Source organism: Chroicocephalus ridibundus, chromosome 3, assembly GCF_963924245.1.
Source record: "Chroicocephalus ridibundus chromosome 3, bChrRid1.1, whole genome shotgun sequence".
NCBI lineage: Eukaryota > Metazoa > Chordata > Aves > Charadriiformes > Laridae > Chroicocephalus > Chroicocephalus ridibundus.
Window position 1 is genome coordinate 107,071,775 of NC_086286.1, and position 24,666 is coordinate 107,096,440.

Sequence of the window (24,666 nt, forward strand, 5' to 3'; positions counted from 1 at the left end):
CCAAACACTTGGATAGCGTTTGCTTTATCTGATGGGGGACTCTGTAGTGCCCTCTCCCAGCGCCACGTGCCGGGGTACGTACGCTTGGCCGAGGGCTGCCACGCGGGGAGGCAGCTGCTGCCCGCCTTTGGCCGGTGCCGCTTCGACTCTGTGTCGTAGGCGAGTGCCTGAACGTCTAGCCCCGTGATTAAATATGGACTGAGGGCTAGAGAGGATTAATTATTCTATGCAAGTGGAGTAGGGTAGCTGAAAAGACTGAGGAAGAATGGTTCCATGAAAATTATCCCTAGGAATACGAATTTCTGATTTTGGTCAGATCAGCAGCTTGCACTGACTGGCTGACGCTGCAACTGCATCGGTGCTGGCCGCGGCACAGGGGCGAGGAGGGTGAATGTGACACGGGATGCAACACAATCTCAAATGTAGCTTTTGGGACGGGGAGTCCCCAGAATTCATGCTCTAACTCTGAAGGGTTAGGGTGAAAGGGGACCTCTCATGGACGTTGGAAGAGGTGCGCTCTCCTCAGCTTTTTAAAGTAAGAGAGCGAGTGACAGGCTCCCAGAAGAAGAGTCCTGTGTTTGACCTTGCTGGAGATGAGTCTTGTTTGCTCACTCTCTCTCTAGTCAAAAGTTAAGCACGTGACACCATGTCCTGGTTTGAGGTAGAACAGACCCAATTTTCTGTCGAGTAATTTTACTTTTTAGCTAAGCCTCTTCTAACCATGACACAGCGTTTCCGGTTTGCTGCCTGACTTCATGCCCTGTTTCTCTCCAGCCATGGCAGAGTGACTCCTTAGGCACCTTCCCCATGGCTTCTGTAAGAAGCTATGAAGTACTTTGTTGGTTAAATTTGGGTTATGGGACTTCTAAGTACCAAATGCTAAAGTATCTATGACCGATTTGGTAGAGTTTGAAGGGTTTTGATGAAATCAGCTTCTGGTGCAGTTCTCTGATTTGAAGTGATGAGGCTTAAGGAGTTAGGTACACTCTGTCTTGTTCTCTTTCTATATGTGCATATATATGCCAAAACTTAAGAGGTTGAGAGCAACAGCAAAAATGCAAAATTAATACATTTTTCCTCTTACTCATTGCCTTCTTTCTCTACAAGTGTGTGAATTTAATGATTATTGGCTCAAAAATACACTCATATATAAGAGTTTAGCTAATACAATTCTTTGCTGGCCAGTGCTGGAGCTGTAAATATGGTAATTTGTGCACCAGGCAAATCCCAAATGTTCTGCTGCTGTTCTCTGTTCCCTTCTCGCTTTTCTTCTGGCCTGCATTGCTTCTGCCTTCTACACCACAAAATGCCACTAGTCTTTCAGTCCTATGCCTAGTGGGTATCTCTCTGTTTAAGTTAGATTTTTTTCCCTCACATTTCAGCTGCTTCCTTCTCCAAAAGCCAGTTTATGCATTTCCCAGGGCCAGGGGAAAGGGAAAGAGCAGGTTCTGCTCCTCTGCTTTTTCCAGATAAGAACCTCAGTCCTCTCTGATGTCCGAATAGAAGGGCTCAGTCCATGCTCTCTGAACAGGTCCCTGTCTCCCAAAGCAGGAGAACAGAACCGTTGGGACTTACAGGACTGTAATCCAACAGGTCTGGAGTCTCTCAGGGACAGGTTTTGGAGTTAATGATGGAAGTTGGGTAGGTGGATAGAAGATCCTATTTTTCAAAATTGTAATTTCAGGCTCCTTGTGGACTGTGGCGGAGAATGCCTTGAGTGCCTTTGAATCACTGTTGTTTTTCAGGACTAGAGTACAATAAAGCCCAAATCACCTGAGACTGTAAAGCAATGGCGTAGGGGCCACAGTTAGAACGTGGTTTCCTATCATTGCCACTGAAAAAATCTATATGTAAACAGATCCAGGTCTTGGATGAAAGCTGTGGAGCAAAAGAACCCTGTAGAGCTTTGATGCACCTTTCAAGGCGTGCTTTCCCCTGCAGGCGAGAGCAGCTGCCTGCCTTCGCACAGGCCAGGCAGCACGCAGGAGGCCAAGGACAGGAGGTTTGCTTTAAGGCATGACCCTTCTCATGGGTTACAGAACTTCAGGTTACATGCTGTAACCTGGTGTAAAGGGCAATAAGATTAATTCAGGTTGTCAAAATAGGTTCTTTATTACAGGCAAGGTATTTATTAACACGATCATTATCATGAAGGTGAAATCCTCTCCCCTTTCCATCTCATGAAGAGATTAAAAAAAAAAAAGACAACACAAATCCTATTGCTCAAAATCAAAACCCTACTGATCAAAACCACTGCCTTAGCTTTTTGCTTAAGTGACACAATTAAAATCTATCTTCTTATGCATTGATGACTTCACACCATGTAGTCACTTTTAATCAAGCTCTGTTACTTGCCTAATCTAAGACATATATTCATTAAATATTTAACTAGCTTGTGGAAGTACTCCCAAAGTGCAGTTTTTCTGAGTGTTAAAGGCTTATAACACTACTCATGACAGTGTGATTCTGCACTCAAAGTCTTTAAGATTTAAAAAAAAAAATAATATTCCAATAGCCCTGCACTGAAATGCTCCTCAGTACAAGAGAGACATGGATGTGCTGGAGGGAGTCCAGTGAAGGGCCGTGGGGATAATGAAGGGATTGGAACATCTCTCCTGGGAGGAAAGGCTGTTCAGCCAAGGGAAGAGAAGGCTCAGGGGGATCTCCTCCATGTATACCTGAAGGGAGGGTGGAACTGGCCTCTACAGGAACTGTACAGGAACTGACCAGGCACTGGCACAGGTCGCAGAGAGAGGCTGTGAAGTCTCTGTCCTTGGAGATATTCAAAAGCTGGCTGGTTCCTTGGCAAATCCATTGGCTACAGCAGTGCTTGGGGCTAGGAAAGTGAGGCTTGCAGCAATGTTCTGAATGAACAGGAATAAGAATGGATGTCATTGGCTATGGTAATGATCAGGTGTGGAGCCGGAGCAGATACCTTATTTGAAAGAAAGAAGCAGCCCACAAAACCCTGTATTGAAAAAAATACACCTATCAGCAAATTCCATGGATGAGGTTAATATAGCACTGAAATTAAAGTTAAAGCAAATATAAAGCTAGCTCCTGAGGAAATAAAATGTTCTCTTCTTCTTGTATTAAGAGTCCAGTTATCCTGTTTAAAAAAGTGCTAACACAACCAATTACTGAAAAGCAACATCACTTGGACTCCTTGTATGCTTCTCATTCCATTACCAATTACTACAGAGAACAGGCAATAGAAAGATCTTATAAAATTCAAATGGATTCATCTCTATGCACAAGAAGCTTCTAGGAGTAATAGATAAAAACATGATTTATTACACTGTACAAAACTAGATTCAGAACAAGCAAGGGCAGAATATAGTACATGATTTATTTTTCTGTACATTACATATTTGTTAAATTTCATTGACAAACCCAAAACTTCCCTAATTTTTCCTTTACCTGCCTAAGCCAAGCAATTAATTTTGTTCTACAGGATAGAAGAAAATAGTTTCTTGGAGAATTTATCATCCCATTAACTGGGCAGAAGGTGCTTCAGCTCTGACTGACTTTCAGCATTTCCCATAGCTTGTAAAGACTTGGCAGGTTAGAACCTCCGTTGGTAGTATAGTGTCCTGCCACTGTACCAGTCTAGAAACAAGCAACTCCATTCCCATTAAAATTTCAATAATGTCTTCTTCTTAGAAGATGAATTAATGGAGTTGCATTTGTAGACATACCAAACAGTATAAACAAAGGCTGTAGCTACCATCAAAAAAAAAAGTTTACTTTCCAGTAGCCCCAGATCTGTCTCTTGAGTTAAGCAGGATGTGTTGAGATAGGTTATATGTTTAATAAAGTCCTTAAGAAAAATAAATATTTTTGCATAATGTATGTACAAAGATTGGTTGATTTCCTTCACTCATAGGTTCAACGACAGATACAACCACAGCTATGTTTTATTCACTAGCTCACCACGATTAATGCCACCTCGGTAACTGATGTATTAAGAGTCCAAGAGAATATTGGCCTATTCTTTATAATAGTGCAAATTACATGGAGGTGTTTTGAAAACAGTGGCTTAAGCAAAGAAGGATTAACAAAGAACCCCTCCTCTGGTCCCTATAAGAGTAGTTCAACTCCTCTGTGAAATCTTCAAAACCCCCCCCACATAATTTTAGCCAACTATTAAGGCGTCAAAAGATTGTATTTAAAGTTGAGATTAAAATGGTCTTTCCTGGACTTGAAAAGAAGTCCACTGAAGATTTCCTGAAATTTTCTTAGTGTATCTCCTTCTCCTCAGCTCTTTTCTGCACAAAGCCAGTACGCCAAATAAGCCTGTCTGATAATCTCCCCCATACCTGGTTTTTTATAAACTACAACAAGACATTACACTTAAATATATTGCACAAAAAGCATAACGTATCCTGCCTGACTCTTCACAAAAATGGCCACAAAACACAGGAGAACAGCTACTGAACATCTCAAAATTTGAAGAGATCAATGAAATGCTGAGGAGATACTGGCATGAGACAGGTGTTTGGATCACTGGCTGTGCAGGGGTGTCCTGTATCCTGCAAAACGAGGGAGGAAAAAAAAAGTACACATGAATTCTCTTCCCAAACCACAATCTCCCTCCACCCCCTATTAAAAAATAAAAAAGGCAGAAGTTCACATGCAACTATTTCCACTGTAAACAAACTGATAGGAACTTGCTCTTTTTCGTAATTCACCATATTTCTTTAACTGTTTTAGACTTAAGAAAATAGCCCTTTCCAGTCTGACTGTGGTAGTGCAGGGTAGCTTCAGACTTCAGAAAAAAACCCCAAACCAAGCCCAAAACCCAACCAAACCACTCCCCTTCTCCTCCTACCAAAACCAGAACCTGAGTCAGACCTCTTGAAAAAGTTTCATATTCCTTATCCGTTTTTTGATGAGAGTAATTAAAAAAAAAAAGCAACTGTTTTGTTGAACCTGAATTAGCTGTTTAATGAAAGTCTGAAATCAATCACAACTTCGGGGGAAATTTAATTGCTTTCGAAGTGAAGGGCAGCAGACACTTCCCAAAAAGAGCCTGAAGAGCATGTCTGAAGTCCCAGTCATAAAAGTTTTTCTAACTTGCTTGATTTTCTTTTTTTCCCCCCAACATCTTTTTCTCCTCTTTCACCCCTACCTCTTCCCCACCTGAGAGCATTGCCTTAAAACAGAAGTTAGCACTCCGGCAAGTCAGGAACATAGAAGATGGACAGGATGGAAAGGCTTTGTCATTACAAATTCACTAAGCCTGCAGTGCTTTCTTTAATGTTACAGAAACTTGAACTTCACACAATTGTCTGATTATTTAAGATTCAAATTCCTTTTCAAATGAAAAGTTCAGGTTTTGCACCTTATTAGAGCCCTCTAAAGGAAGGAAATGCAAGAGGTGTAATGAGAAGAAGGTCCCAGGCAATTCAATGGAGAGGTTAAATACCTCCATCAATAATGTTGAGAGGCTCAGAAACTCCTCTCCAGGTTTTAAGGGGGTTCTCTCCCTTTTCTACCAGAGTTGATGAATTCATCATGTGGGGCAAGAAAACTAGAGTAAATACGCAGTAAGTAGATCACAGACCACTGCAGTCTTCATTTCTTTCGTTTCCATAGAAAATGAAGTTACATACAGTGCAGTTAATAGAAGAAAAGAACTTGTAAGTGAATTTTTTTTCTCACTTGGAAACTTAAGTAGGAAAGTGCTGTCAAAGATGCCACATTCCCTTCCGAAGTCTTTACAACACCAAAGTGCACTAGGTGAAATACATTATATATACTCAGCTTTTCCAATGAAAATTGTTATTCTATAGAATACTATCTGTATTTTTTGATTAAGTCTATAAATGACTACATGAAAATATCATGTGGTATCACCTCCTCACCTTCCCACTTTTTTTTTTTAATGATTTGCTTTAACATCACCTGAGAACCAGTTATTACATGGATGACACACAGGGGGAAAAACAAACAAAAAAAGGAGAACAGACAAATAGATTAGACCTCAGGTAGAACTGCCTGTTTGGGGAAGTGGCAGATGAGAAAGAACAGAAGACCAGAAGCGTTAAACCTAATGCTTTCATCTTGAGGTGACATCTGCAAGGAAGAGATCCACCACAGCAGAAAACACTCTCAAAGGTAGTTGCTAATGAACTATCACCTTCTCTACCCATTGCCATGTCAGGTGTCATGTCATTACTTTCCTGGTTTCCAGGAAAAAAACATAATCAGAATTAGGATTCCGGGAAAGAAGCTAGGGTTTATACCCTTTGAGTGCTTATTTATACTCCTAGATATTTTAGTCAGAATTTGTAACATCCTGTTTTGCTCTGCACATCATCATAAAAATGCTTTTGAAAGCTCTGCTCAGTCAGGAATTACAGGTCCAAACCTCAGCAAGATCAGTTCTTGGTGCTTTTTGTTATTAACAACAGAAACAGCAATTTTACAGTGAAAAAAGTGATGAGGACTGAAGAGTAATAGATTTCCTGTAATTATGAGTATTCCTCCTTCCAAGAAAAATGTATTTCCCTTAAAATGACATTTAATAGTGTTCAAATCATACTGATTTTCAATGTATCTACTTAAAGCTAAAACAGAACTCCTTTCAATTAACGGGAAACTTCACCAGGAGGAGTGTTTACTGGCAAATGTAGTTGTCTTCCTCCTCAAATTTTATCATAACTGGACATTAAGAAGCTCCCATAACAACTTTAGAGCTACAGTCCTTTTCTGTATAATTATTTCCACCATTTCTTCAGTCAGAAAGCAACGTTGTAATTGTCCCCTGCACTCTCCCAAGTCACACACAGCCCATTTTGAAAGCTTCCTTTCAGAAAGACTCTTTCATAGAAGTATGCATGACTACAGCATTCCAAGTGAAGTAAAATCAATTTTAGTACCTTTGCATTAAAGAAAGTTATCTGACATTCATTTAACTCTTTTCAGATTTAAGTACTGAATTAAATACATCAGGGAGTGTAGAAACAGTTTATAACACTGAGTGCAGAGAAACTTATTTCTTAGCAAAATCTGGCTCATCTCACTGACACCATGCATCTATATATTCATTAGAAGTTGAATTATGGTCCCTAGTTTAAATGGCATTAGCAGGGAATATGGCAATAATAAAACCCAAATCTGGTGAAAAACTGAGATGGAAAGTCATCACTACTTTAACTAATAGGGAAGCAAGAAACAGAAGTATTCCTGCTGCTAAACTGATGTGGGAAAACAAAAATCAAAACAAAGAGTATCAAAACAATTAGAAATGAACATGTTATTCACTTTGACATTACAGAACAGCAACGAAAACAGATGAGACACACAGGAAATACCTTGAGTAACAAAGCAAGGTGGTAGTCCTTTGAGATCGTGAAGAAGGAAGCAGGAAGGAGAGCCGTAAAGTAAAAGAAGCAGAGTTAAGGTTTACTGAAGCTAAGGTTCATGTGCCATTTAGAAAAATACTCTTTTATTCTTGGCAGAATCAAGCAGCTGGAGGAAAAAAAGCCAGCACAAGCCCCAAGACGACTAAAACCAAGTGTGCAGCATATCACAAAGCAGTTACACTAATTTACATAAAGCCTGGATATTGAAAGAAGATAAGGTATTTCAACTTCTATGGCCACCTCTGGGATAACTGAAACGTGCTGCTGAGCGAGCCAAGAAAATAAAAGAGCTGCCCACAATTGCTGTGTGGCCTAGTGGAACAGGAGAAATAGCATACATAAAAGCATTCACAGAGGCATCAGTCAACAATTAGTTTGCCGTTATTTTGCACTACTGAAATTACACATTTTTCCACACTTTCATCATGGACAAATCCTTTACTAATAAGTCACTTCTGAAAGACAGTCATTTGATATGAAGAGTTTCTTATAATCATTCGCTCCTTTAATACAGAAGAGTACAAGACATTCTATTGTATCACTGTACTTCCCACGGTGGATTTAGGAGTCAGATGGACTCTACCCTTGACTCTTTCTTATTGTATTTAACATTACTATGGTCACAAGTTTTAAACAAATACAGGATACAAATGCTGCTTCCTGAAAAGCTCTTAAGGAATTGTTAAAAGTAGTACTAAGATTATTACAGCATACTGAAAAGTGAGAAGCCATTTCCCTTCTTGAACTGTTTACTAATTCAATTCAGTAGCCATCAGTCCCTTCTTTAAAAGGGCACAAAATGCAGGACTGGAAGAGCTTCCTGCTCTTTCAGTGCAGCCCTCTCACATTGCCAGCAATCACATTATATTTTCAATTTCATAAATCGATGAAAATTCTCATCACTAGTTAGCCCTCTCCTTTGTGGCTATTTCAAAACCTCACTGCTTTGGTTCTTAGAAACTCTTAACTCTCAGCATAAGTTTACCCACAACTAGTCTCTACAACTTATTTGCATCAAGGCTGTCCCTTAGCTTAAATAATTTCCCTAAGTAGTCTCCTGTTTATTCATCCCTTCTCTATCTCTGAGAGGACTTTAAGGAGGGCAGTCACATTCCTTGTTAGCTTTAACACAGCCAAGTTAAAAGAAATTAACATCTGCTAGTCTTCTTCATGCCCTGATCACTTCAGTACTTTTTCCTCTGCAACTCCTCCAATGTTTGGCTTTGTTCGTGAATGAGGGGAAAGGGAAAAAAATCCTAACAAGAAAAAACCACATATGTAATATTAAGACATGTTCGGCACATTACCTGAAGTTCTTCTGAATCCCTTTGAAGGGAAGAGCTGCCTGATTTTTGAAGTGTACCATTAAAAGAAGAAACTAAATTCTTACATATTAACTGAAGAATCCAGTGCTTCCATTTGTTTCAAGATTCAAACACTTGCTACTTTTTCCTCTGTAAAGTAACTGTGATTTCTCTTTTAAAGTTTGCTTTTGGTGGCTTGCTCGTTTTTTCATTCAACGTAAAATGCATTTTTACGTTGCATACGTTTCAATCATTCCTCCAAGTTTCACATGGGACAGAAACAAGACTATAAAAATGCAGAGTTTTACACTGATGTGGTAGGAATACTATAGTAATAAGTTCTCATTAGAGACTTACTGATTACTGTGCTGTCATTGGAAGAGGGATGTCATAAAAGGATTATCTTTATGCAAGTTCCTAACAACTTTGCATAAGATAAAACAGACACAAGACGACAGAGTGCAACTCTCCACATGGCACTTTTCCTTGCAATTCTAAGTATTGAAGTTATTGGATATCAAAAATGCTAGATAAAGAAAAACTTTGGACTTTAATACTGATTTTATATAGAAGTTTAATATATTATTTAAAAGTTAGATATTAATCGTCCAATCACATTTCACATGAGAAAGCTGACAAGATGACCTTAATATTTTTCCTTTCAGATGATCACCAGTAGCTGTTTGAACTTATTTCTGATTATTTATTTCAAAGCTCTTACCTTCCAAAATAGAATACTACAATGTCGACAGAAATGCAAGGTGTCCCCATACTGTTCCTTTATTGGGTAATATTTCTGAAGTGCAAAGTACATCAGCTTCCAGTCAATGTGACCTTTCTCTGATGGAATCAAATGCCTACAAAACTGGACATAAAATATCTTTCTTTAAAATTGTTAAAGAACTAGTCAAACCAGGTAAGAGACTGGGAAAAAAAAAGAGGTAGTTTTGCAACTGGAGTTCTTCGAAGTCAATAAGCTGACATTGTACATCTCTATGAAGCAGTGAGAGAGATCTAGCCACAAAAAAATGGAAGGTAAAACACTAAAAATAGGAGGGTGCATATTTGCCAAGAAAAAGTAGGCCGTACAAAGCTGATCTAACTCCACTGTCTTGAAATTATTCTAATTATAGTCAAGCCACATAACAAAAGCAATATTTAGACCCATAAGTAATTAATTTTATATTTAAAAAAACACTCAGGAATAATATTTTAAAAAATGATTGTGCATTACGAATAGTGGTCTTCTGTTAAGACAGTAACTATGGATTTAAATAATGCTTTTTTTTTCATTTTAAGAGTATATACATGATTATTTTTCACATTTACTTATGATCTTTCTAGAAGGATAGCAATAATGAGTGACTGATGTACTTCTTGAGGACATAATCTGCATGTAAAGATTAGCTGATGCACAATGGCTATTTCTCCCCGGCTTAATACACAGCCAAGGTTTATTAAGTATTTATTTATAAAAGACTTCTGTTCCACTCAGTGTGGATTAATGCTAATACATTAAGGGCTTTCTTCACTCAGAAGACAATTCCTAGATAGGGAGAATAGCACTGCCTTTGTGATTTCAGCTACACTTCATTTCATAATAACTTCCCTGTGTAGAGTCTTGTTTTTTCCAAAAGTGCTCTTCAGATATTGAGTATGTTTTTGTGGTCTTTTCATGGTTCAACAAATATACTGCAGAGGACAGGAAAAACAACCTAGCGTAATTCTGTAGCTTATTAAGGTAGTACACTTTTAAACAGAAAAAGCAGAATTTGACATTGGAAAATAAACAAAATCATTGGATTCCTATCATTAATAACCTATTAAGAAACTGAATTTGAACATTTAGGAAGGCATTGGAAACAGTGTGTACAAGGGTCCTTTATAAGGCACAGGGCTGGTTAATTCTACTGAAATGCTTGAGTGATCTTTTTCCCAGGCATTACCTCAGTCTAATAGCTTCCTCTCCAACCAGTTTTGTCGCTGTTGACTAGAGCTTACCTCATCTGGCTTCATAATCCATTCAACTGCTACATTAAGCTTAAACTTCCTGTCCTCATAACTTCACCCTGCGTTCTTCTGAGCTGCATCTGAACGAGGGTTTTTCAGTTTGCCTTTGTCTGTCTATATGCCCCCTGATGTTCATTCTAAAGCCTTTCATCTCACAAAAATTCTTATTTGGTTCAACCGCACATGAGTTAGTTGATCTTCACTTCTACCTTTCCAGTTACAATAATACTTAATCTAGTAGTCACCGACCACATGGTACCACTTAAACCTGTCAGATTTAAGAATGTATTTTCCAGGCTGGAATGTACTAGGTTTTTAAAAGTTCCTGCTCCAAGTCTGATGAGGTATCTTCTATTTTCATAGCTTTATTTTCACCTAGTCTGATTTTGTCCCAGCATATATTACTGTCAGAAAATGAAGACGGTTATGGAGGCATTCCTACATTACTTAAATGCTTTTTATGAGGACGTGACAGAATAGTACCATTTCTCTTTTTGTTCTCAATTTCAAGATCTCAAGCATTTGTTTTATTCTTTTTTGCAAAAATACAATTTTGGCTTCATCAAACTGTTCATGTAGCCTAAAAGTTTGAACAGTCTGCCTGCCTGCCTCTGTTAGTAAAACAAATTCTACTTTAGGTACTAAAATTAGGAGCAGCTAGAGGTATCCTCCACCACACTTTTTGGCGATTGTGTAGTTTAAAAGAAAATCTTAGGGTAGACATTTTTTAAAATAATGCAAGGGAACAGCCTGATAGTTACCCTAAACTCACAGACATGCTAATACAATTTTTAGTATGAACTAAGCCCCAAAAGAGAGAGTATTTTCACTATTCCTGCACACTGTCACATTTTTATCTCAAAAAAAAAAAAAAGATGAGTTCACACTTCATTAGTATACCATATTGCAAAGACAAGGGCCACATTTATGCAATTGATGAGAGTTTATTACCTGCTTTTCTGCAAAATGGTACTGGCAGAGTTTTTTCCACAACTGTCTGTCTTCACTGAGCATGTACAAAGTTGGGGTCACTTGACCCAGAGTAATAATGTCCCAGCCATCAGAGAACCTGTATAAGATGTTATTCAGCATATGCAGAGGGAGATCACTAAGCGTAAGACCATTGTTGACTTGCTGGAAATAAGAATCAAAGACTTGTAACTACAAAAACTTGACAGTTTAAGGTACAAATAAGATTCTTACTTTAGAGGTATCTCAGTTCTTAGATTAGTTTGCATAAAACCATTGAGTAACATCTATGGTTACTTCTATGATACTTTGATTACTTGGCTACCATTATTCTCCAACTGTTGTTGTTGAAAACTCAAATGACTACAGGTACAGAAGGAGCTACAGACTGCGGGTTTATAACTTATAGCTTTCCTACTGTTAAAACAAACGTATCTTAAATTCTTTATTTAAATTTCAAGTAATTTTAAAACACTTTTGTTCTCAGAAAGTAATTCAAAAGTACACCATCTTGAAAACTACAATATGTTCAATTCCACCTTTGAGAGAAGTGTGCTAAAACTCTAATAAAGGTATGAACTATAATAAAGCTATGAACGAATTATTTATAATTTATAGGATACTACAGTTTCTCAATTTTTATATAAGAAACAGAGCACATATGAATTTGCCTTAAAACAACGAGAGTACAGAATATAAGTACAGAGTATAGGACTGAAGAGCAGAAACACAGAATGAAAACATGAAATTCAGAGGCAGAAGAAAGTAGGTTTGTTTCTTAAGTCTGGAGATAGTTTCCCTCGTATGGAAATAACTCTGCAGGGGGTGACAGATCAGAGCACTGACAAAGTCTTCTTTAAGAGTGTACACCTCTGTTGAACTTTCTCTTTAACAGGGTAACCTACAGCACAACCCATAGATGACTGAATCTGGATCCCATGCTGCCAGGTGGCACAAAGCCTGACACAGCCGGAGATGGTGGCCCAGCTGGCGAGGGAGGGAGTGTGGGCAGCTGCTGGCCCCCCCTAGCAGAGCTGCCCAGTCGCAAGGCAGATGTATTCCAGCAGGCTCTCACTTACATCAGTTTATTTCACAACCATCCATCTCACTTATAGACTAGACTTTCCATAGTGTCACTTGTTATAAACATCTCTGGGACTATCATTCTGTTCAGGAATATGTGAGCATTACAGACGAAAGATTTCTCATCAGTTATTTCAACCAATGTGACACAGCTCAGATGGATGTGGCATGCTGGAAAGAAACAAACACAGCAACTGCAGTGTCTCAAAACTGTCTACACTGTGGTTGCCTGGCATATGAAAATTGCTGAGATTGGGTTTCCCATTTCTCCTTTCTGTTCCAAAATTAGCTGGTTTATACAGATACCCGGCACACACAGCAAGGACAATTTCAAAATTTCATAGGTAAAAGCAAACAGATGGAACAGTTGCAGTTGTATGACTTTACTGCAAGCAGTATCTTGCAGCGTTTCTTCCCCCGGGAGTAACCCGGACAGGTTAAAAAAATTGCCTGCTTCTCATCAGAAGTTTCCACTATAAAAACCTGGGACAGTGCATAGCGCATGCTTTGAACAGTTTTATGATCAGAATCCAGATGCCGAAGTCATTATCCTTTTTTGACAAAAAGTCAACTATGCTAATGAATAAGGCTGTAAAATTGTTACATGAGTATTTTATTTCTGTTTTCTTGATCCACCTCTAAAATTCCTCATAGATTTTTATTTCTTCAGTAGTAGAACATTTACTTTGAAATTAAAAATTGGTATTTTTTCCATCTTTATCTGATGATCTAGAGACATTTTGAAATTTATTTGGGCAAGAAAAACAATTACACCTATACATCTCTGCCACAAACCAGCAGTACAGGCACTGTATCAGACCTTATTAGATAAGAGCTATTAAAACATTAGAAAATTAAGTTGATTACATTTCATTAATTTCATATTACTTCTCTAAAAACTAAAGACAAGTAAAACTGTTTAAGATGTACTTGAAACCTTGTTTACTTAAAAATTATAAGCCAATGTTCAATATAATTCCCCTCCACCAATTACTTTTTTAGCATGATTTAATAATATACCTTGTTCATCTGAAGGTTTTTCAGTTGTTGTTGCCACAGAAGGATAGTTTCTAATCGGCAAATCCAAATATTGATGTTGCCTACCAACACAGATTTTCCTACTCCCCTAATCAGTATACAGAGAGTAGAACTTAGATCCTGTAGAAGATCTTTGATTAATCGTGGATTATATTGGTCTTCCATGACTGGAAAACAAAACAAACCAAATACAATTTTGGTTAACTGAGTTAACAAAACTAATACAGTTAGCTCAAGCTAAACAACACTTCTTTAGATGAGCTAATTACAACTCAATTGTTTGTGTGCAAATAGCTGCCTTAATTCCCACCATGACATTCATTAATGCTGTTCTGTAAGAGCTAGATAAATAATTAACAATTTCAAAGGCAAATTTGATGTAACTTTTCATGCTAAGCATTTAATAAACTTAATGCTGAACAGCTAATTCTAAACCAGATTTCTTCTGTTCAAAGTAGACAGTATTACATCTCCATTTAGTGGGGTTAGCAGAAAATTTTCAATATTATGTAATAGATTTTTTTTAAAATAAACAATAAAGAAAAGCAATAAATCTCAGTACGTCGTGCAAACTGAAAAACAAACATGTTACTAATCTAAAAGCTTTCACATTTCATAAAGAGTATTATTTAATAGTAACCAATAGTTTCTGCACAGAATCTAATTGTCATTTAACTTCACCAATCTGTTTCAACAGACATGATTCAATAATCAGGAGAAAACAACTTATTGCAACTGCGGGATGGGAAGTATGAAATCTTTCACTAATTAAAGATGCTATTACTTTAGCTTTATTACCTTTTTTACAGTGTAAGACAACAACAACAAACCCAACTGATAACTTAGTCACAGTGATTAAATCTGAACAAGCAGATTACAAAACCTTAGGTCTTACCCTTCCGTACAATTTTGTCCAAAATGTTAAAGTAGTTCTTCTGTGCTGCACCACTAAGTGAAGTTAACTGGGATTTTGCAATTAACTGCAAAAGCTAGGACAAAGAATTAAAACTCTTAAGAATGACAGAAGTAAAGGGTGGTTTCAAATACACACTTTCATTACATACATTCACCTACAACAGCCTAGAACACTGCAACAGTATTTTGTGAAAACATAACTAAAGAGCTCAGAATACAAAACAAGACAAACACAGAAAGCTTTAGGCATTCCCACTGGCATCCCATGAACAACTCATGAAGAGATGTACATTTTCAAAATACTATACAAATACTAGCATTCATCTCTGTGATAGAGCACATGACATATGGTCTTTATAAGCTGTAATGAAACAATGGGGGGAGTCTGTTTTGGAAGCTCAAATAGACATGTGGTCTTCGATGTGCCTGGGTCTTGAACCCCCTAACAGATTTAGTGGCCAGAAACATCACTGTGAACTGATACCAACTACCAGACTTCCAATTTCTGAGTGAAAGTATCAAACTGGTCAAATCAAGGTGTGATGGACTTAGTGCAACTACTTTCTGCTCATGGAGAAGCAGTGACTTATTTTACCTAAATTGAGGGGAAAAAAAATAAATCTCTATTACTCCATGTTCGGGTCCCTGGTAGAAGAAACCACAGTAACCTAATAATGAGCAGTATACATACTGTATTAGTAACTTTCCCTTAACTATATAGTAAGGATCTCCTAACTGTCCTTTCTGGAACCACTGCAAACAGAAGAGTGTCAACAACAGTGGGAGTGGTGTAGGGGAAAGTAACCACAATAGCTTAAGTTCTTGCACACGAATGCAAAGCTTTAGCTACCAGAGGCAGCCTTTGTTCCATTCTGACACCTTTGCTTTTACATTTTAGATTCAGTTTTGTAGCTGATAAGGACCCATTGCCTCTTCAACAAAAAGTGGTCTCTTCGTATGAAATATAACGGAGACTTTGATGTTGTGACAGTATTGCAATGTTTAGAAGCGTGGCACTGAGCTTTACAATTGCTATTGACAATGCTGAGTTCAGAACAAGTGTTCTCAACACATCAGAAAGGGAAAGCAGTGAGCAGAAACCAGCATCCCCTACAGGGCGCTCAAAACACTGACCTGCAGAGCTGCGCTTTGTAGGATGGCATCAATTATTGGCACACAGGGTGAACAAAGACTAAGTCTGTCAAAAATTATTTTGTATCTTCATTTCTAAAACACTGATTTGACACCACACTCAACATTAATCTTCCCTTGGAGGAAGAGAGACTACACCTGTTCTCTCCCTGATTTAATAATGTTCCTTCTGGCTTCTCGGCATGATCCCTGACAAAACATTATGTGCTATGAAAGGAGGAAACAATTCTCCTGATGTATTTAAATACAAGCAATCTATTTATACAGTTTTAGAGACTAGATATCAGGACCTCCTTCTTGGCATTTTCAAAGCCTTTTAGTTTGATTAATAATTTAGAGCACACCTAGAGGTAGTTTGCCAATTTTGCCAAGTTTGCCAATTGGCAGTTCGCCAGTTCAAGCAGTTATGTACATTTCTCTTGATTAATTTAAAAAAAAATCAGTTCTATCACTCAGACGAAAGATCAAATCAAAGAAACAAATTCCACCTGGCTGATTTTAATGAAGATTCTAATTCAATGAAGGTTAATACACAAGGCTTAAGACAATTTTAGCAGGTTCATGAGTACAAGGATCTCACATATGAGTTCAGTCTTACTGATATGTGCAAAGCCATGGCTTGTGTTGCCTACTAGAGATTATAGTTTTGAATGAATCAACTGTTTATTCAAATGGAAACATTTTGAAAAAAGACCATCCATATAAAACTCAATGCATTAGACATTTAACAGCTAAGAAAACTAAGAAATGATCATTATACTACAGCACAAACAAGTGCAGGAAAACAGCTGATCCTACCCTCCTCCTCCCACTGCCCGCCCTGAAAGGGCCCGGCCCTGAGCAGACACCTATATTCACTTTTAATAATGAATGGGAGGTTTTTAGTTAGCTGGAGAATCAAAATGGATCATCTTGGTGGTCTGGGATCAAAGAAAAGCCATCCAATAGGGCTTGGTATTTAAAAAAAGTCATCCTGATTTGTATCTTACTATGTTAAACACAAGAAGTAGGACACCACACATAAAAGTAATCATCGTTGTGTTCATTCATAACTAGGATTAATTCTTAGAGGAGAAGAAACAGGAACTGCTGCACTGCATTAGATGAGATCTACACAAAACATCACCACCACTAGAAACTTCAGGGAAGTAAATGAGAACTTGTATAAAGCAGATGGGCATGGGATGACCCGCTCCTTACATTACGTTTCAGTTGCAGACTGGTGTAAAACCTGACAGAGCAGATTAAACGTCCTTTTTAAAAGTCTGTTGCAACTTCACATATTACTGACATCTACAGATGTTTTAATTTATTAGATACAAAACCAGAAACGTTTCTCAAGTCAAGTTCTACAGCTACAGAATGAGCAGCAGCTGTCATTCAGTACTGATCATGTTCATTAGCCGATCAGTAACTTTTAAGGTCTTAGATGTACAGTTTTTATACTTGTTGATAAAAGTCAGTTTGCCTCCATCACCTCAGAGGAACCAATGCATATATTAATTATTTTTTTGTAATTGTAAAACAATTCTAAAATTTAAAAATTTCAAATAAATTCTAAAATGCTAAAAGGATTTTGGAAGCCTGCCTGCTATTCCAAACCCACCCTAATTTCTTAGGGTCTACCATTACTCTAGTAAAGGTTTGAATCGCAAAGCCAAGTTTCTGAATTTTAAAGTATTGCTTCTTTTTCAACACTCTTAAGCCTGGCTAACTAAACCAGCCATTTTATGGGTTTTTTTGGCAAGTAGAAGGGAAACTGGTCAATACGCTTACGTTAGACTTTGCACTTTGTTCTGATCAACTGCTTCGAGCAACCCAGCTTAAGCACTGTAGCATCTAAAAAAAATATGTAAGATTCTGGTTCTGGATTCATTCTACCCATTTACCATTCAAGTGAGGTGCTCAAAGTTGACCCCATTTATAATATGATTCATCATTTTTTGGATCATCATTTTTTTCTTCCTGCTGTTTGAGGCTGAAAGGTCTTGGGAAAGATCAAAGTTATTGTTTCTGCTCCCAAAACAGCATTAAAAAGCAATGTTCTAAATGACAATGCACACATATACCAAAAAATCTGCATGGTGAATAAAACATGTAAGTACCCTAACCACTAGCCTGGAAGCAAATCCTTTTTGCTTTGTTTGCTTTGGTCCCATATCTCATTTTTCTGGAAGTATAACACACTGTCTCAGCTTCACAAGGATGGGTAGAATGTGTTTTCTCTCCAAATACTCCACAGCCTAGTGGAAAGGGTGTTCTCCTGATACGTTTATTTAATTTCAATTTGTGTCTTTTCAAGCTCTGGATACATTCCAACCACTACATTATTCGTGAACAACTTCACCACTGAACTGAACTCTAGTCCTAATACGTCCCACATTTTGAGTTGAGACAAGCACTTTACTATCTCTCACATTAGATGACAAAAACACCTTGGGGGTCTAGAGAAATATCAGTATCTCCCAGAACAGGTATTTCCAAGTGGGAAGCCGGTTAGGCAGCAAGGAAATTAAAGCACGACATTATGTGGCTCTTTAAAAGTACAAGTTTTATAGTTTTGGGAAAGAGGCAGATAGCACTGTTGTCCAGAACTTACAGGTTCCAAGCACTTAATTCTCAATTTAAGACTAGACGTGACCCAGAAGCCAACATAGTGAGAATGGGACTTTCCAAGGAATAATGAGATTAGTATACCATAATTATTCCTATAAACTTCATGTCACTACATTATTTGTAAAAGACAACTTGCAATAAAACTCATTTCTGAAAGACAAAAAAAAAAAAGGAAGACTGAAAAAGCTGAAGTCTCAAGTTTTAAGGGATAACAAAGGTAAATGCATGTTCACCTTGTAGACAAAAAAATGCAATGAATCACAGGACTGTTAAGCTGCTGAAGAAATATAAACTGCAGAATATTTACATGTCAAATATTCTCCCGGAAATTGCTGTTTTAAGCATATTTAAGACATACTAAAGTATATTTAAGATGTACTACACTTTACTAGTTTTGGTTGTATACGAATTATTTTGCCTGTAAAGAGAGTTCGGAACCCAGACTAATGAACAACAATGGAAATTACCATCAGTGTTTCCCTGTAAATACACAGCATGCTGACCATCCCCATTCTCCTGAAGCTATAGGCTTTCATAGAGCAATATAACGAGTTTTCGCCAAACAAAAATTACTCAGTTGCTTCATGCAGTATAAATTACATATGAACAGGATATTTATACAGTCACAAATCATCAGCTGTTCAGTGCAAAATTATTTCTTTTGTACACATAGGCATATCAGCAGATGGATTTTAAAAATATGTATATAAAATAAGGAGCTTACTTTGACCACGTAATTGAACCTTCTGATATCCTGGATTGCACTTGAAAAGTCTAAGCGATTAAAAGCTTCTCCCAAAGTACAATAGCCATGTCTCTGAGAATAAGAATAAACATACTTTAAATGGAAAGAAACAAAATTGAGGAAAATGCTCAGAAGAGCACTCTGCCATGCAACTGATGCTTATGTATACCGTGCTCCCTGGAGATACAATGTATCTGGACTGAAGATTTATTTAATTTCTTGTAGAACAAATGAAGCCGGATATGCTATTTGGAATTAGCAGGTACACAGGCAATATTACTTGACAGCAAGGCCTTTAGATTCATAATAATCATGCAATCTGTAATCACTGGTATCTGAGTGTCCTGGGAACCTACTCCACTTCTGCACTGCCACAATGCTGGCACTCTCACAGGTATCAGCTCCTCATTTGCCTCAGCACAAGGCAGAGCTTGTTTGTGTAGCAGTCTGAGCTTACAACCATAAACGTTAACTGACTGAGTTGATGTTCACATTTGAAAGTAAGAACATGGCTACTCGCTGCTAGGATTGAAAGGACAAATGGTCTCAACATCTAGAATTTATTTTCTGGGTGCTAGAAGTTCAGGCACAATTCTTCTTAGGTACCAAGAGCAAGAGAAGTTGCATTTGCTTTTGGTGCTTCTGCACAGGTTTCTTAAGCTGAAAATGGAAGTTTCAGAGGCTGTTGTGGAACTACTTAAGGTGGTAGTGGCAGCCTGAAACAACATGGGATCACATAAGCCAAGTAAATCTAGAGCCACAAGGCCACACAGGAGCCTTGGAGCAAATACAATGAGGCTAGAAAACCCTAACACTGGTGAAAGAGATACTTGCAGACAGCAGTGTGCTAGTATGGCTTATCAGCCCAGGGAAGGAGGGGGATAAATAATTATCTGAAGTCCATTCCTAGACAGACTTCCTTGGTGAATTATGTGATGGTGAAAAGATGACAGTACAACTTAATGTTCCTTTTTGCAACCCAATGAAAGCTTACCCTGGATGTACCACAGTAGAGAGTTATCTATTCACTGCAGAGTGATGGTAATTACTGCCTATCTGACTAAATTCAGGATCATACTGCTTGCCCATCCAGTTAATATACTCCTACTCTTGTCATTTTGCCCTAAAGTTCAGTATCCAGTTTGGAAAGTAAGTTTCCTAGCTGCGCAACAGCCATTTCAAGTATCAAATAAGTTTACAGCCTGTAAGGAAAACTTGAGCCTCTGTAAATTATATTTTAGGTTAGCTTAAATTGTCGCTCTGAATTTTTTTGGTTCAAGCATACTCATTCCTTGCTACTGTTTCATTCTGCTACTTAACTTTTAACTTTTCACTCTAAAGTTTTGAATTTATACAAGGAATTACTTGAAAAAGATTAGTGATTAATTCTAACCATCCCTGTTTTGTTGTGGTGTTTTCTTAAAAAAAAAAAAAGACAACAGGAAAAGCAAATAGTCAATTATTAGAAGACAACAGCAATTACAAGAATAAGCTAGTTTGTATACCAAAATATCTTGTCCACTCTCTGAATGGACAAGAAACCCATGCAAATAATCGCACACCATTAGTACACCAACTTCTGCACAAGTCGGGGAGGAAATAATCACGACATACAGGTTATGAAGGACAGCAATGAGTGATTTTAGGCAATTTGTGTTTTGGCCTGATTGTAGTTTGAAAACTCAGCTTAAAAACCTTGTCATTCTAAACACCGTAATGACTGGTGACAGTCCATCACATCCCCTTTGTTCTCACCCTGAATTACCTTCTTACCCTAAATTTGAGATGGCACAAAGAGCATGCTTGAGACTTTTGCAGAGCAATGTAAATAACTACATCTATCACAGATAAAGATAAAACTAGGAAAGAGGGCTACGAATTTGGTGAAAGGCTTTGTAATACCCTTCAGATGTAGAAGGGCAGCCTCCAGGTCACTGGCCTGCACCTGAAGTCTTCCAGTGTCTCCTCTATGTAAGCCCTCTCCACAACACCATGTTCTTCCCGAGTACAGAGCCCTTTACAGTCCCTCTCAGCTCTAAAATGCAAAGCCAACTTTTGCCTGCGTGGCTAGGGCTCACAACACTCACCTCCTTCCCTCTCTCCTGCCTGGAATTACTGTGGACAAAAGACATCCTTATGGTGTCCAAGTTCCACCCATTCCACATAATCACAGGAATCAACACAGGAATGAAACCTCAAGCTTCAAGGCAGTTTATTTCTACATACAATGGATGTATTTTAACTCTTGGCTTTCCAAGATCTTTCATGTTTCCTTTACAGTTGCATGATACAGTTTGGATCCCAAACTGAAAGCATCTGGACTTTGTGGAATACAAAGGTCCTCTTTGTAAAGTTTGAAACTGAAGTTTTACTTATATTCAAATTTACACCAAAGTTCCAAAATATCAGGTAGCTGCCGGCAGACACCTTCTTTGGAGACATTATTCTGGTTTTCCAAATATTTTCAATTTTATTTCAAAGACATACCATACAGAAAAGAGACAGATGGGCTTGGAGAAGTAGTGGAGAACTGTTATGTCCATCCTTGTAAGTTCCCACATCTCTGCCACAATGACCCATGTAAAAGTTACTTTGCTAGCCACTTTTGCCTCACCATGTATAGGTGTACTATGTTGCCAATGAAGAGAGCACTGAATATAATTGCTGAGACAACCCTGCACAAATGCTTTTTTTTTTAATATACTATTTATCAATTAAGCAGCACAAAGATTGTAGGAATTGACCCACAGCATGCAAGACTTACTTCCCTGGTGCTTTCTTTATGAACATAAATCCACTTTTCACGATAAAAACCTAAAATAAAATCAAAATACAAGCATTTTTAGGCTTCCACTTTAAGTAACGCTTTCTAGAAAGAAATGGAACAAAACAGACCATCCTCAACAAAATGCTTCATAAGACAGGAGAGATGGTAGATGGTTCTAATGAAGGAAGTTTATAAAGGCTGAAAAGGATGACTACAAATTTTCAGATGTTATGCACTTCAAAAAATAAAGGCAAAGTTAAATAATTTTATAAATCAAACAAGAGTTAGCACACCATTGGCAGACATAGCACAGCTTTTTGCAGCTGTGTAACCAACAGTCAATTCCTCCTACAAAACTTCTGATCTTTAACCCAACAGCCTCCTTAGCATTTAACACAGGGAAATACAGAAATGAGCAACCTTCTTGATCCTGAACAGGGCACCTCTGTAATCTATTTTCTTCTGTAAAGGTGCTTGCTCTGCATCCACTTGGTTCAACCAGTTGCAGAATACTGCAGGGAAGTCAACTATACAATACTAACGAAGGCAACTAGGCAGACCTTCAGCTTTCAGAGGTCTGGGATGTTGTCAAATGAAAGGATGCTCTTACATACAGCAACTTGAATCTTTTGAAATACTTTACACTCACACAAGCCTGGGGAAGCTCACAGCTTTCTGCAAGACCACCTCTGTTACAATTTTGTGAATGTACAAATAATGGAGATCGTTTCAAGATCAAAGCAATAGAAACACCAAAAAGTTGCTTATCAACTTACCTTTTTTTACCTACTCTATCAAATTCTCTACTTCAGGAAGTTAACTTGCTGTCATACACATATTTGCAGTTTAAAATACAGGTGATCTTTTAAAAGGAGATACAACAAAAATGGCTTTGACATTTTCAAAAAACTCAATATTGATCGAGTCTTTACCAAGAGCTATAGGTATTATGACAAAATATATTTTTTTAATGAACTGATTCTAGCGTTGTAACACTAATCATAATTTGAATTAAGCAAAAATAAAACAGCTCCTTTGGTAAGCAGAAGCTTCCATAAGCATCCAGAAAAACCGAATCTAAAACTAGTCAACAAAACAACACAGTGGTTAGTATCAGAAGGCATTTATTATTCAGGAATTACTATACTTAAATTAATTACCTTCGGCTCTTTGAAAAATCACATATCAGATGATCAATGCCACAGTACAATTAAGATGCATCACTTCTGACACCAGAATTTGTTGCCAATACAAGAGTAAACATAACTCAGAAGGCTACTCTATAGATAAATATAAATTAATGGCTACTATAAAATTTTGCTGAACCTACAAGAGTCTTCCAAAATAAACAAAAAAACCCAAAACAACCCAGTCTTACATTGTGAATCTGTGTTATTCCTGAAGTGATCTTTTTTCCTTTTCTTGGCTGCAAACTCACAATCTTCAGTACTGTATATTTCTTCATCTTCATCATCACCAGTTAAAATGCTGAAATAAACACATCTAATTAGAACAGCAGTGACTAAATATTTAAGATATATCTTATAATTCTCTGCATTAAAGTCTACCAGATGGAAAAAAATATTTTAATGATATTCCTCTACCTGATGCTCTATAGTAACACATATCTTAAGAGATAAGTGTCTTGATCTTTTCTTCCCAGTGGAGGTTGAATTTTTATGTATTTAATCACTTTGACACAAAGTATCTTCCTAATAGGTATCTTGTAAGTTATTACTGACATTTAGGAAGGACTACTGAGGAGACAGTACTAACGGGACAGTCAGCTGTCTGCAAAGTTCTAATGTATAAAAATTCATTATTTGAAATGGACCAAGCCTTGAAAAACTGTGCACACAGGAAAAAGTCAGTGCAGAATTACTGCACATCTTCAAATAGGCAGAAAGCCAACAAAGACAGACATCTCTCTTACTACTGTCAGCTTTGGGGCAAAGAGAGTCTTTCCTTTAATAAATGCCTGAATCACAACACTGTACATAATTTAGGTGTCACAATAACATTTTACCAGTGATTTGTATGGCATCAAGAACCATGTGGTCTACCCTCCTCTCTCCCAGAGACAATCAGCTCTACCTATGTCACTTCTGACAGTTAACTATGTAACCTAACACTGAGAACTATACTGAATAATTATATATAGCATATACATAGATAGTGCAAGTATATATATGAAAATATATACAAAGAAATTATTTTAAAAGTTCTGTTGTATAAACCAACCTTTCTAAAATTAATATACATTTAAAAACTGCCTGTGCTACATGAAGTCCACAGTTTCATAAATTTTTACAGAATGGTTTGGGGTGGAAGAAGGGACCCTAAAGATCACCTAGTTCCAACTCCCCTGCCACAGGCAGGGACACCTCCCACTAGACCAGGCTGCTCAAAGCACTGTCCAGCCTGGCCTTGAACACTTCCAGGGATGGGGCATCCACAGCTTCCCTGGGCAACCTGTTCCAGCATCTCACCACCCGCAACAATAAAGAATTTCTTCCTGATATCTAACCTAAATCTACCCTCTTTCCATTTAAAACCATTACAAACCATTACCCCTCATCCTATCACTATACTCCCTCCCCATCTTTCCTGTAGGCCCCCTTTAGGTACTGGAAGGCTGCTATAAGGTCTCCCTGGAGCCTTCTCTTCTCCAGGCTGAAGAACTCCAACTCTCTCAGC

General features: G+C 37.7%; 1 protein-coding gene across 4 annotated transcripts in view; it reads right to left on the reverse strand.

The window, feature by feature from the left end:
* Positions 1–3,262: 3,262 nt before the first annotated feature.
* FBXO25 (F-box protein 25) overlaps positions 3,263–24,666 on the reverse strand; it is a 32,897-nt gene continuing 11,493 nt past the window's right edge. For 3 of the 4 annotated variants that reach the window (XM_063330382.1, XM_063330383.1, XM_063330384.1), the window contains 9 exons: positions 23,348–23,457; positions 21,967–22,016; positions 19,182–19,274; positions 14,670–14,763; positions 13,757–13,941; positions 11,636–11,818; positions 9,396–9,539; positions 7,320–7,346; positions 3,263–4,532 (listed from right to left, as the gene is read on the reverse strand). In XM_063330382.1, the coding sequence (XP_063186452.1) occupies positions 4,443–4,532; positions 7,320–7,346; positions 9,396–9,539; positions 11,636–11,818; positions 13,757–13,941; positions 14,670–14,763; positions 19,182–19,274; positions 21,967–22,016; positions 23,348–23,457 (976 nt within the window). In that variant the 3' untranslated portion in view covers positions 3,263–4,442. The remainder of the gene's footprint in view (positions 4,533–7,319; positions 7,347–9,395; positions 9,540–11,635; positions 11,819–13,756; positions 13,942–14,669; positions 14,764–19,181; positions 19,275–21,966; positions 22,017–23,347; positions 23,458–24,666) is intronic. The other variant, XM_063330385.1, reaches the window with a different exon arrangement.